The sequence below is a fragment of the Tauraco erythrolophus genome, chromosome 8, assembly GCF_009769465.1.
Source record: "Tauraco erythrolophus isolate bTauEry1 chromosome 8, bTauEry1.pri, whole genome shotgun sequence".
Taxonomy (NCBI): domain Eukaryota; kingdom Metazoa; phylum Chordata; class Aves; order Musophagiformes; family Musophagidae; genus Tauraco; species Tauraco erythrolophus.
In genome coordinates, this window is record NC_141472.1 from 33,697,679 (window position 1) to 33,710,986 (window position 13,308).

Genomic DNA, 13,308 nt, shown 5'->3' on the forward strand with positions numbered 1-13,308 from the left:
CCAATGCTCCGATCTATCTAGATCCCTCTGCAAGGCCTCTTATCCCTCAAGAGAGTTAATAGCACTTCCCAGTTTGGTATCGCCAGCAAACTTGCTAGCGGTGCATTGAACTCCTACATCCAGATCATTGATGCATTCAGATCATTCATAAATATATTGAACACAACTGGCCCTAGAATTGAACTCTGAGGAACACTACTGGTGACTATTGGCCGGCCAGATGTAGCCCCATTCACTACAACCCTTTGAGTTCTGCCCTTCAGCCAGTTCTTCGCCAAGCCCACCATGACCTTACTCATTTCACAGGTGAACAACTTGCCCAGAAGGATTCAGTGAAGGACAATATCAAAAGCTGTACTAAAATCCAGAAGAACTACATCCACAGCCTTCCTTTCATCCACTAGCTGGGTGACCTTATCATAGAAAGATATCAAATTAGTTAAACAGGACTTTCCCGTCGTAAACCCATGTTGACTGTGCCTGATGATTGCATTGGTCTTTAAATGCTTTTCAATAGAACCTAGTATAATTTTCTCCATAGGTTTTCCAGGAACTGAAGTTAGACTGACAGGTCTGTAGTTCCCTAGGTCTTCCCTAATGCCCTTTTTATAGATTGGAATAACACTGGCCAGCTTCCAGTCAGCAGGGACCTCCCCAGACTCCTAAGATCTTTGGTAGATGAGTAAGAGGGGTCCCTTACTGGTCCCTTAAGCTGGTCCCTGACAATTTCAGTGTCCACAAATGGAAATTCACTGTTCCCACACTCATGGCCCTCCAACTCAGAGGGCCAGGCAGCATGAGGTCTATGAGTATTATTAAAGACTGAGGCAAAAAAAGCATTGAATGCCTGTTTTTTTCTTCATCCCTATTAGTCAGATGACCATCTTCAACAAGTATCAGTCCAATGTTTTCTTTAGACATCCTCTTGCCCTTCTTGTTGTCTGACACAACACTGGCCAGTTTCAACTCTAATTGAGCTTTAGCCTTTCATGTTTTGTCCCTGCATATGCGAACCACAGCTCTGTACTCTTCCTGCAAAGCCTGACCTCCGTGGTAGAAACTCGGCTATCCTGTCTTCTCTATATACTGAAAATTTTAAGCTCAACCATTTTGTGGTCACTGCGGCCAAGACAGCCGCCTACCATCACATCTCCCAAGAGTCCTTCGCTATTTGCAAATAGCAAGTCTAGGACAGGCACTTGTTCCATAGCATGTCTCACTCCTTCGGCATTTCAATCTCAAGATTTGACATTTAACTTTCAACACAACCAGTATCCTGTCGGTGCTCAGGGCAGAGTGTCTAAGCCCGCAGTAATGACTCCATTCAAAGTTTCCTAAATTTGCACCTGTGCTGTTTCCAAACTTGGGTCACTGAATTACAAGGAGCTATTGTTAATATTTCCGCTACATTTGAAATTACTCAAAATGCTACTATGGATGCTCTAAAGACCTACAGACAGAGATTAACTTGCTTTCACAATTGGCTACTGTTGCAAGTGAAATACTAGAAGTCATCATTGTAGGGTTAACTAAGAGGGTTTTATTAATGATCAAACAATGATCAAATGGTAATTAATAGATGATTGAATGAAAACCAAATGGTAATCAAATGATGATTAATCAATAATTAAATGTTAATTAATCAGTGATTTAACAATGAGCTGACATTGATTTAAACGATAATTTAGACACTGATTAGATGATGATTTAGATGGCAGTCGAACACTCTACTGCCTACTGTACGTCTAATAATTAAGCTATATCTGGACATGTAAATGTTGCTAGCATACATTATACCTTTAAGTCTAATGTAAAATGTTACTTACCTTGTTATTGACATCAGATGCCAGGTAAGGGGTGTCTCAATCTCGAGGAGTAATCTTGAGAGGCGTCCTTGCTCAAGGGGACATTATCACCTCTGTGCATCCTGCTGCCGTGCAGGAGAGCTCAAGAGGTTTGGGGGGGCTACAGATACCTGTAGCATAAAGCGGTTGACTCCTAGTCAACCCCCCTTGGTGTACATGCAAGTGTGCAGCTGTGGCAGTTTTAGTTTTGTCTAGTCCCAGCTTGGACTGGTACTGTTTGTCGTAATAAGAGGTAGCCTGGAGTCCTTAGTCCCTGAGATGTTGTGGCCCTATCACCATTGCCATGGTTCGCACAGCAGGGCTGATTTCCATCAGGGCTGCTTGTCCGTGATGCCTGAACCAAGGTACTGCTCCCTCACTCAGAGTAGGTGCACCCATCACAGCTGCCTATGTTCACTGGGGCTAGGGGTTGTCTTCTAGGCTCTCAAAGAGGTGTGTGTGTGTTAATGAATAGTACCCATTGCTTCTATGTTAACAAAGTCAAATAAACTAAATACGAAGAGAATGTTAACCAGCAACATATCCACCAAATAGCCCAAGAGCAGCCCCTGCCCAGGGACTGCCCAGCTGGACAGCCATGGCCATCATTTTGGCTGCCAGATACCGGAACGTGGGCATGATGCTTCTCAACGCCATCAGTTCTTGTCCTAGTTGTAAGATTCAATTTTTTCTGTAGCGTATCTCTTATCAAAGCACTCTTTTGTCCAAACCTATACTCATGCCTCAACCAACAAACCCTCTCAGGACATTGGGCCTTACATGAACATGGATCTCCTCTGCCTCATGCATTAGGAGGCAAGAGAGATGCACGAGGAGGGATGTGGTATCACTTCTAGTGACCCATCAGTGGTTGTAGGCCAAGGGGTGGAGTGATGAAAGCAGCCACGAAAGGCACCTGATTATGAGGTGGAAAATATTGAACAGAAGACGATCTCTGCTCAAGTACTGGCAGAGAAAATGCCTGCCAGCCTAGGAACAAGAAGCATCCTTGAGGAGCACAGCTGGCATCTTAGAAGTGCAGCTGGGTACCGAGAAACCAGAGACAGCCTGAGATGCTATCAATGCAAACTGCAAAAATAACGAACTGTAACAGCAACTCATCATCTGGAATGGTGAGAGAAAAGTCTGGAAAAGGGGGAAAGCATCCTGAGAAAGGAAGCGTCAGTAGCTGCCATTGTCTGTTCTGACTGACGGAACAGAAAAACAGTTTTGAAATGCAAAAATTGATCTAAAAGAATAGAAAATGTCACTATGTATTGACTGTGCCAGGTGAAAAATAGAAATTTGCAACATCTATTAACTTCTCCGGATTGTAGTGTCCTTCCACCACTTATGTCTCTGTGATGTAAAAAGGACTTACTTTTTACCCCAAATGGTGCCTCTTTCTCTGAGAAGTGCCCGTGCACGAGCTCCTGTTCTCCACCACATTTCCTTGGCAGAATGGACCCTTGCCAGGGACGCCAGGGTGACTCTGGGCTCCATGATAGAATCATAGAATCATAGAATGGTTAGGGCTGGAAGGGACCTTCAAAGGTCATCTAGTCCAACCCCCCTGCAAGGAACAGGGATATCTCCAACTAGATCAGGTTGCTCAGGGCCTCGTCCAACCTGGCCTTGAACATCTCCAGGGATGGAGCATCCACCACCTCTCTGGGCAACCTGTTCCAGTGTTCTACAACTCTCATGGTAAAAAATTTTTTCCTAATATCCAATCTGAATCTACCTCCCTCTATTTTAAAACCATTACCCCTTGTCCTATCACAACTGGCCCTCCTGAATAGCCCCTCCCCATCTTTCCTGTAGGCCCCCTTGAGGTACTGGAAGACCGCTATAAGGTCGCCCCGGAGCCTCCTCTTCTCCAGGCTGAACAGCCCCAACTCTTTCAGCCTGTCCTCATAGGAAAGGTGCTCCAGCCCTCTTATCATCTTCGTGACCCTCCTCTGGACCCTCTCCAACTGGTCCATGTCCTTCTTATGTTGGGGGCTCCAGAACTGGACGCAGTACTCCAGGTGAGGTCTCACGAGGGCAGAGTAGAGGGGGAGAATCACCTCCCTCGACCTGCTGGCCACGCTCCTCTTGATGCAGCCCAGGACGCGGTTGGCCTTCTGGGCCGCAAGAGCACATTGCTGGCTCATATTGAGCTTCTCGTCCACCAGTACTCCCAAGTCCTTCTCCTCAGGGCTGCTCTCGATCCATTCTCCGCCTAGTCTGTATTTGTGCCTGGGATTGCCACGACCCAGATGTAGGACCTTGCATTTGGCAAGGTGAGACCTTGCATTTGATGTGAGACACTGATCAAGTGAGACTTTGTCCGATTGACCCTGCTTCTGGGATGGGTTTGATTAGCACTTGATACCAGTAACTATATATATATACCAGTAACAGTATATATATTTTTATATAATATATTTTTATATATTTAAATATTATATATTTATATATTATATGTATATTTTAATATATATGCAGACACATATATAAGTACTTACTGATAAGTATGTATTTGCTGCTCTACTAGTGGTAATTCTGTAGTAACTTGTAATATTGAAATACAGACTTGCTACTAATACTGATTGTGTTGCTGTTGAACTAGATACCTGCTTTCTGGTAGTAATCTGTAGCATAGATACACTAACCATAAGTGTACTTGCCTTGATAGTGATGGCCTGTAGTAAGATGCAATAAAGTAATTTAGGAACTTAATCCTCCCTGTCATTGTGCATGAGAGTCCTGCGAACCCTTGGTTGCAACCTTTGCCCCCCCCCCCCCAGGCTGGGCAGCTCTTCCGAGTGGTGACAGTGGGATGGAGGAGTTTCTGTTGGGCTGCATCCAGTGGATACCAGCACACACTAGTGGGCATGGAGAAAGGGCTGGGATGAAATCAGACCCTGTATCTCTATGGTGTGGTGTTGTTTTGGCTCTTGGCAGATTGGCAGGTAAGAGGAGGAAGAGCCAATTCCAGTTCAAAGTATGTTCAGATACAGAGATAATGCTGGAATACAAAGGTCAGGAGATGCTGCTGGGCTGCAGATGTATTCAGTTATCTCACCTTGGTATTTCTTTCCAGGAATCTTAACGACCCTCTCCTCAACAGCTCCTTTGCTTTCCACATGGATGGAAAAATGCAAGGTTACACAGATTGAAGAGTGTGAGGCCATCTTCCAGAGCTTGGGCTCAGCCATCAGCTCTTTGGCACCTTCTCACTCCACCGTACAGGGCAGAGGACGCAAAGTGGGCACGTTTCATGCACCTGGGTCATGGCAACAGCTCATGGAGCAGCTCCGCGCTTAACAAAGCACATAACACCGCCATTGGTCTTGACTTTTCCCAAGGGGTGACATGATGTTCTCTCCCTCAGGAGCACCATCAGCGCAGGGGAAAGGCGCTGGCGAGCCCCAGCCCCAAGGGCCCTGCAGCAGCTGCCACCAGCTGTGGCCTGGGAACCAGGAGGAGTCGATGTTGCAACGGCATCCGGATTCCAGCTCTGCCAGACAAGCGCTGACATTTTTTCATCACTTGTGACCCGTTGGTACCTTCTGCTGGAGTTTCCATTCAGGAATGCTAGCTGTGGTCAGGCTGCCTGTATTTACAGACACAAATAAACTGCTGCTGACTGAAATACACGGTTCCCATGGCTGCGCTTGGCGCTATCCTTGCAAGGGTGAAGGCAGATCTGCTTACACAGTACAACAAAGCCTTCTTGCCCTTAGCATCACTTCCTTTTTGGATTTTTTTTAGATGCAATTCTGTGGAGAAGGTAAATTTGGTGGGGGGAGGGGGGGGGCCCGCTCTGCGCTGCCTGTCCGAGTGCCGCAGGCAGCAGGATGCTCTTCACTGACAGCATCGACCCTATTCCCTTCTATTTGGACACCAGCTTGGGTGCCTGGCTTGCGGCACCCTTCCCTCACTTACTCGCTCCCCTCGTTGCTCCCTGGCTACTCTGCACACCCGTTTGGTTTACTGAGTCCCCCTTGCAGGGCAAGGAGAGCACTTGCAGCCCTGTCCCCAGGCCCCTGCTCTCCTCTTTTCCACCCTCCCTACCCAAACCACCCCTTAGCACGGAGTCAAACCTTGGCTCCCAACAGCTGCCTCAATTGTCCAGTCTCTCGGCACTAACTCAGCATGCCAGGAAATGCTCTGGCATAAAGGTAATCTGCAAGGGGGGGACGGGGGGGGGGGCAGCGCCTGTGCCTTTTCTTTCGGAGTGCAAAGGAAGAAAGCAAAGGGGTAGGTTTGTTTTTCAACTGCTGGGTCCCTCAAGAATTACCGGCAGCAGAGCTGTGTTCACAGTGTTTGCTGGTTTGGGTGGCAAAGCTGGTTTAAGACATTCCTGCCCTTCCTTTCCCTCCACTTTCCTTCCTGCTCCCCCTTTCCATGCCTGGGGCAGTACAGCTTGTGGGAGGCACTTGCACAAACCCAGATAAAACTTGCTTTGTCTACTGGTGAGGATTGTTTTTTGATCATTTTCTATTTTTTCCTTTTGCAACAATGATGAAATCTGCTTTGCCAGCCTGGCACTAAGGCAGTGGGATAGGTATGAAAACTGAATTTGCCTGGCAGCATTAGTCCCAGGTATTCAATATACAGCAGCTCAGCCTGCAAACTTCAGACACCTGGACTTCTACCTTGTGTAGGAAAGGGGGAGCTCTGACGAGCTGCCCTTCTGCACGGCTCAGGCCTGTCCTATGGCTCAAGGTGTTGCGGTGGGGAGGGGAGGCAGCGCAGCCCCCAGCCCACACACCAGTGAGTTACACGAAGGCAGCTCCAGTATTTAACCAGAGCCTGCCCCTGCGTTTGTTTTCAGGATGTATCCACCCTCCTCCCCTTCTAGGGCAGATTTAGTGGAATCAAGTGGGAAGACAGGGCCTGGATTTCATTTATTTTGGGGTTTTGGGTTTTTTTAGCCCACTTGATCAGCGCTGATGCTGCCAGCATACCACTTGCTGCACTCCTAAAAAAAAAAAAAATCCCCATTTTGAGCTATTTTTAGTGTGGTCTGCTGCATTTCTTCAGTGCTGCTGGTAGGAGGAGGGGGGGACTATAAAGTTCTCGAAGGAGAGCTGTTTATACTGAGCAAATAAGAGCTTCTGTTTACTGAGGCAAAAACAAATTAAAAAAAAAAAAATCCGGAAGGATGGGCCCATGGCCCTTTTCCAATGAGAAGAGCAAGTCAAAACAATGAACACCATTTGTTTTTGCTTTTCCCTGGCAAGCTTCCTTCAGCTGACTATTGCATGATCTGTTCAGGGCTAAGAGACAAGGAAAAAAGGGGAAAAAAAAAAAAAACGAAGGAAAAAAAAAGCAGTAGGCAGTAGCACTTGCTCTGGCTTCTCTCTCGTGCTGGTGGCCATAGCTCCGCTGCACTCGGTGTGGGTTTAAAGCTGCAGCTGTCAGCCGGGGTAACCCAAACCCCAGCTCCAGGGAAAACAGATGGGGCTGGGGGAGCAGATTGGGGTGGGGGGGGAACCCACAAACTCAAAGCAAAATGCATGCGAAGCAACAACGCTGGGCTTTCCCCAGCCCCCTTTCCAGCTGAAAGCTCAGTGCTACCCTGCTTTTCCAGCCGGGATCTGCCAGAGCCCACAGCTCTCATCCTCTGGAGAAAAGTGAGCGATCTAGGGGAGTCACCGTGTGCTCCCAGCTGCCCTCCCGCAGGCACCCAGGCCGGACACCAACTTGCACACTCCAGGGAATGGGTGTTTAATTTAGTTTCCTCAGACTCAACTCCCATTTCCCTCGGGCTCCCACCCATTTCCCGTCTGTCCAACATCGCCGGCACAGAGCGAGAGCTCCTTGTGGCACTCCCCGCCCTGGGTCAACACCGGGGTATTAAATCAACGTACCTTCTGCGGCGATCACAGTGGCTCCAGCTCCTGCTTTTATAGCCGTGCTTTGACCGATGAGGCAAATTAATATTAATTAATAAATCCATCAGGCAGCAGCCCTTGTGCTGGCAGGAGCCAGGCCCAGTTCGCTCTGTGGGTGGGGGGCTCGGCAAGGAAACAATGAACTCTACTCACAGCATCATATATGCACAATAGTTTTATTTTGTTGTTTTTTATAAAAAAAAAAATTCCTAAAGACTGCAGAACTCTTGTATCCTAATTTCTTACACAAATGTTTCCAACACCCTCTTCCTTTTAAAGCTAATTCCCCCCCTAACAACTTGCAATGGCGTGGGTTCCCCTGATTTTTGACCTAGTCACCCTTTCTAACGGGATATGTCTAAAGCTGCAATATGGCACTTGGTTGACTTAGTTGGCAGGTTTAATATATCCAGAAAGCTGGGGTGTGGAGTCTCACATGGCTCGGAGTCCATCAGCACCAGCAGGGAGCCTGCCTTTGCGTCTGTGCCTCCAGAACGGACCAGACTTTTATCCTTACTGTGCAAATAACAGGCTTGGGTCATCAACCAGTCCTGTCATAAGGGATTCTCAGCCCTGAAGAGGATCCCATCTTCAAGTGGGGAAGCAGCACATACAGTCAAGCAATTGTCCACAGCAGTCCCAGGCGCTGAGACCCCATCAGTCAACTGTACCGTTGTAAGACCTGTTGAGCTTGTTGAACGTGAACTCTACGTTATGCGTGGAAATGGGCTTTCGGTAGAGAGGATTGGATGCCTTTGGAGAAATGAACAGAGAAAAAGAACAAAGGTGAGGGACAAAGTTCGTGTCATGGTGAAAATGTGTATAATCTCTCTTCCTGTGTCAATTAATTTGGAGATACCACTGTGTTTGGCTTTGACTGAAATGTGCATTCAGACTCAAAAGCAGTCGCGTTTGTCCACCTGACCCACCTTCCATCCTGTCTGTAGGCACAGGTGATGCCCTCAAACTCTGAGCAACTCCACCTAAAGCCTCCCAGAAGGGCTCCCCTCCCTCACAGACCTGACCAACCTGGCTGCCACCACAGTCCCTTGGTCTCCACTCTCCTCCCTCCTTCAGCCTTTCAGCACGGCTGGGAAATACACGATGAAGCCAAAGGCTGGGTATAATTTCACAGAGTATTTGTAACTTGCCAAGGGGAAGGACATTGTGCGACGTGCTGGACCCTGAAGCCCTGCATCCCTTGCACCTGTCACCCCTCTCCATCGCTGCAGAGCTGTTTGCTGCTGGCAATCCCAATGCCCCCCCCTACACCAGCAGCACCCCCACCCTGGGCTCACCATTTCGTATCTGGCCCGGGAGCGTTCGCTCTGGAATCGGTCGAACTCCCGCCTGTCGTGAATGGTGACGAGCAGTTTCCAGAGCCCCAGCAGGATGATGCCGATGAGCACCACGCTGCCAATCACTGCCAGCACGATCGTCACGGCACTGGGGGCTGAGCTGCATGCTGGTAATGAGGGGGAGAAGGTAGTTAGCTCTGGTGCGAGTGCATCCCAGATCAGGATACAGGGATGTAACCACCTAGACAGCAGCCACCGAGCAAGTGACCTCAGGGCAGCGTCAGCAGAGGTGACTAAATTAAAAAAAAGCAACAGTCCTCTCTGAAACCAAAGGGATTTTTTTTTTTTTTTCATTAAATAAATTCCTGGCTAGAGGCAGGTCAAAGGCACAGCTGTCACGGACGTCACTGGAGCTGGGATGTCACAAAGAGCTTTGGGGGAAGAGCAGTGCTGCAGTGCCACCATCCAACGGTCACGCCTGGTTTTAATGCTGGGTGACCCATGTGGGACACAGAGGGTTAAAGTGCCTCTGGCAAAAGCCAGCTCAGCTTCTGGCCCATGTGGAGACAGGTAATCACGAGGCACTTCAAATAAGTACGATAACTGTTAGCTCATCAGAGAATCATAGAATGGGTTGGGTTGGAAGGGACCTTAAAGATCACCTAGTTCCAACAAATCAACTGGTCTTTCAGTTGTGCAAGCTGTCCCACAAATAAAACAAAATGTGTGGTATCTCAGTCTTTCCCCTACTGGCCTGTGCCTTGGAGGACCAGAGCAGATACTCGGGGTATCGACAAGCTCACCAGTTTGTCCTGCAACACCACATGGGCTTTTCTTTGAGAAATCGCATTGTGCGGGACTAAAATAATGCACAGCTGTCTGCAACAGCCTGGCGAGGGGACGAGTTCATCTAACATCCTGACTTAACCAGGTGTCCCCTTGTCGTGGTTTGGGCCAGCCAGCAACTAAACGCCACCCAGTCGCCACCCAGCCCAGGTGATGGGGAAGAGAATTAAAGGGGAAATGGGACAGAGACCCGTGGGTTGAGATAAGAACAATTTAATACTACTACTATATGAAAAAATATATATATAATGATAATAATATATATGAGTGATGCACAGTGTAATTGCTCACCACCCAGTGACCAAAGCCTGTCCCGGCCTGGACTAACGATCCTGAAACAGGTAAGCTCCAACACCACAATCTCGGACAAGCGAAAGGCCCGAAAAGAGAGTGAGAGCGAGAGAGAGAGAGCACTGTGAGAGTCAAGAGTGCCTGGAAGAGCAAAAACCCCTTCTCTCTGGTCAGCCCTCATCTATATACTGGGTACAATGTTGCACGATATGGAATACTCCATTGGCCAATTTGGCTCTCAATCCTAAATCGAAGTTCAAATCATAAAGGGAGGTTGTGGCCCCTTTGTCCCGGCCATGCTCGCCCCCAGCCTGTTGTGCTCCTGCACACTGGCAAAACACAGGAAGCTGAAAAGTCCTTGCTGTCTCAGCACCAACTATAAACATCAGTGCACTGCCAAAATTCTTCTCATAACGAATCCCAGACCAAAACCAAAACACAGAGCTCTTATAGCTGCTAAAAAGAAGAACTAACTCTGTCCCAGCTGAAACCAGGACACCCCTTCTGATTTTTTTTTTTGCTCGCCGTGGCTGTATCACCTTATCAGTAGCTGGCATGTGTTTTGCAGCATCAACAGCCTGGGTTCCGTTTCAGCAACCTGAGCTGGCAGGGAGCCCATCAGCCACTCACGAGCAACGCTGGCAGCTCAGGTGTGTGTTTCACTCTTGGTCAGAGCCCTTTTTTATTGAGTTTGGAGGATCTGGAGCTGAGTTTCAGCACTGTAAAACACCTCCCTGTTTTAAATCGTCCTGGTTCACCTGCTTGCACACACCTTTGTGCAGCTAAACCAGCCTTTCTGCCCCCCTAGCAGCCTGTCATCTCTGGCAAGGCGGGCTGTGCCGTTAGAAGGAAAGTCAAAGGAGGGCCAACCTGGCTCTTTGAGGACGGTGAGGTTGGATTTCCCACTGGCAAGCTCCGAGTAGGTGAACTTCATGACGCAGTTGTTCACCGGGTAGGCACAGAGGATCGCATTCGGGTCATCCGTTTCTGGAATGAGATGCCAAGTTTTTGGTTTGTTTTTTTTTTTTTTAATATAAAAAAAAATCCTAAAGACTGCAGACTTCTTGTATCTTAATTTCTTACACAAATGCTTCCAACACTCTCTTTTTATTAAGCTTATTTCCCCCTAAAAAACTTCTGATAGCGTGAGTTCCCCTGATTTTGACCTAGTCTCCTTTTCTAACGGGATATGTTTAAAGCTGCAATATGGCACTTGGTTGACTTCGTTGGCAGGTTTAATATTAAGAATTAGCACAGTTCTCTGCAAGCTGAGCAAGGCCTCCCACGGCTGCCAGGGAGTGGGGAAATGGGGACCGAGCCTGGAAAGCCGCACAGTTTGATCACAATTCGTGCAAATCGGAACTGAGCAGCGTCCAGACTCACTGCTCAGGAAAGGCAGCGCTCGGCAAACGTTGCAGGGCAAACAGGCACAGCCTCACACCTACACACACTCTTCCTTCATGCAAGTCTCCTCTGGCAATAAACACCGTTTTCTTCTTAATTTGCTAATTTTCTTGAAGAGTGGAAGCTGAAGAGAAAGCGAGGGGCAGAGACTCAGCCTGCGAGGACACGGCCGGGGCTGGCAGCAGCTGCAGCCCATGGCTGGCTCGTGCTCCAGCTGTGCTGAATGGCTCCAGCTCCGGAAACGGCTGAGAAGTTTGTTTTTAAAGGGTGAGATAGAAGAGGAAAATGGAGAGGGGAGGAGGGAATGAGGGGGAAGGGAGGAGCTGGTTGGAGAAGAGGATAAGGAGATTGGGGATTTGCAAGAAACGTGACCACTTGATCCCCATGGCCATATGGATGCTGTTTGTTTGCCTGTTTAATGTACCGTAGCAACAGGCTCTGGTCACTATAAGATGCTTCCCGAGGAAGGCTGCTTCATAAAAGCAATTAAAAAATTTCAGCACAGTCGTCATCTCAGGTTTGCACCTCCAGCTTCAGGGGGGATTTCAGCAGAGCCACTGGCCTGCATGGCCACAGCTCATGGGGTGTCCCCGCTGCAGGGACAGCGCCTGGAGGGAGATGAGGCAACATCTCCGGCCACGCCAGGTAGCTCTGCAGGAGCACATCTCTGGAGGCCTGCGTGGGCTGAGAGTTTCAAGGGTGAGGAAGGGATTTGGGCACCTGGTGCTACTGGTTGGCAAAGACGTGCCCCTGGCTTAGGCACCTGGAAAATGCTTCCCACAGCCCTCCTTCTTGCTTATATCCGTGCCTGTCTGTCATGCTGAAAAATGATGGCGTTAATGACCACTGCTATTCCAGCCCCTTATCTTTCTCCTGTCTGTTTGTCTTTCCTTTCAATGCCTTTGACCCGCTTTCAGTCGAATGATTAACGCCCTCCATTCCAACGGCTCTGAGCCCAGATGCAACTGCCCCTCTGGTGAGACCTGACAGGGTTCCTAATGTGGACAAACTTCAGCTGTTCCTACCTCGGGACAGGAGAACCTGCTCTACCTACCCAGTGGTATCAAAGGCAGGGCTGGAGAAGTGCTGATTGTTACAAAGCAAAGTACTAACTAGATTAATATTGGTAAAACTTCCATGTTTCTTGACTAATACCCTTCTGAGTTAAGCAGCAAATCTTAGTTCCCTCAGGCCCAGCTGTTTTCAATCCCATCTTCGCACCATTATTCTACTAAATGATATGGTGATTAAAGTCTCAATAGTAAGGATCTCTGTCATTATCTCTCTAGTCTTCACTAGGTTTCAGAGACCACTCATCCCCACCGAGAGGTGCGATGGTCCCACTGAGCTTTCAGGTCCATTGATGTGTGCTGTTGGCAGGTTCCGCTCAGCACTGGACTTGGCATGCTCATCTCATGTTGAAAGGTACTCTCTGGAACCATCAGGAATGGAGATTTAATATTGCAGAAGCAAAGGAGATCCTGCAGAATCCAATGCAAGTCATATAAACTTCCCAAAAGGCATCATCTTGACTCGTGAGCTCAATGATAGATACCTCTGCTCTGTGAAGCTTTGAAGCACTGGCTGCTTCATAGCCAGAGCCAACAGGCACGTGGGATATTCCAGGGTGTGTTCACTGCCACTCGATATTTAAGAAGGTCCCATCCTCCACTGCCAGGACAATGCAGACCTATGTCTTCTGTGACAAACATCAGCATTTGGCCTCTCAGCAGGGAC

General features: G+C 48.4%; 1 protein-coding gene across 2 annotated transcripts in view; it reads right to left on the reverse strand.

The window, feature by feature from the left end:
• Positions 1–8,389: 8,389 nt before the first annotated feature.
• The window catches only part of ITGB5 (integrin subunit beta 5), a 69,224-nt gene continuing 64,305 nt past the window's right edge, over positions 8,390–13,308 (reverse strand). For both annotated transcript variants that reach the window (XM_086615427.1, XM_086615428.1), the window contains 3 exons: positions 11,038–11,154; positions 9,031–9,197; positions 8,390–8,485 (listed from right to left, as the gene is read on the reverse strand). In XM_086615427.1, coding sequence (XP_086471553.1) covers positions 8,390–8,485; positions 9,031–9,197; positions 11,038–11,154 — 380 coding nt within the window. The remainder of the gene's footprint in view (positions 8,486–9,030; positions 9,198–11,037; positions 11,155–13,308) is intronic.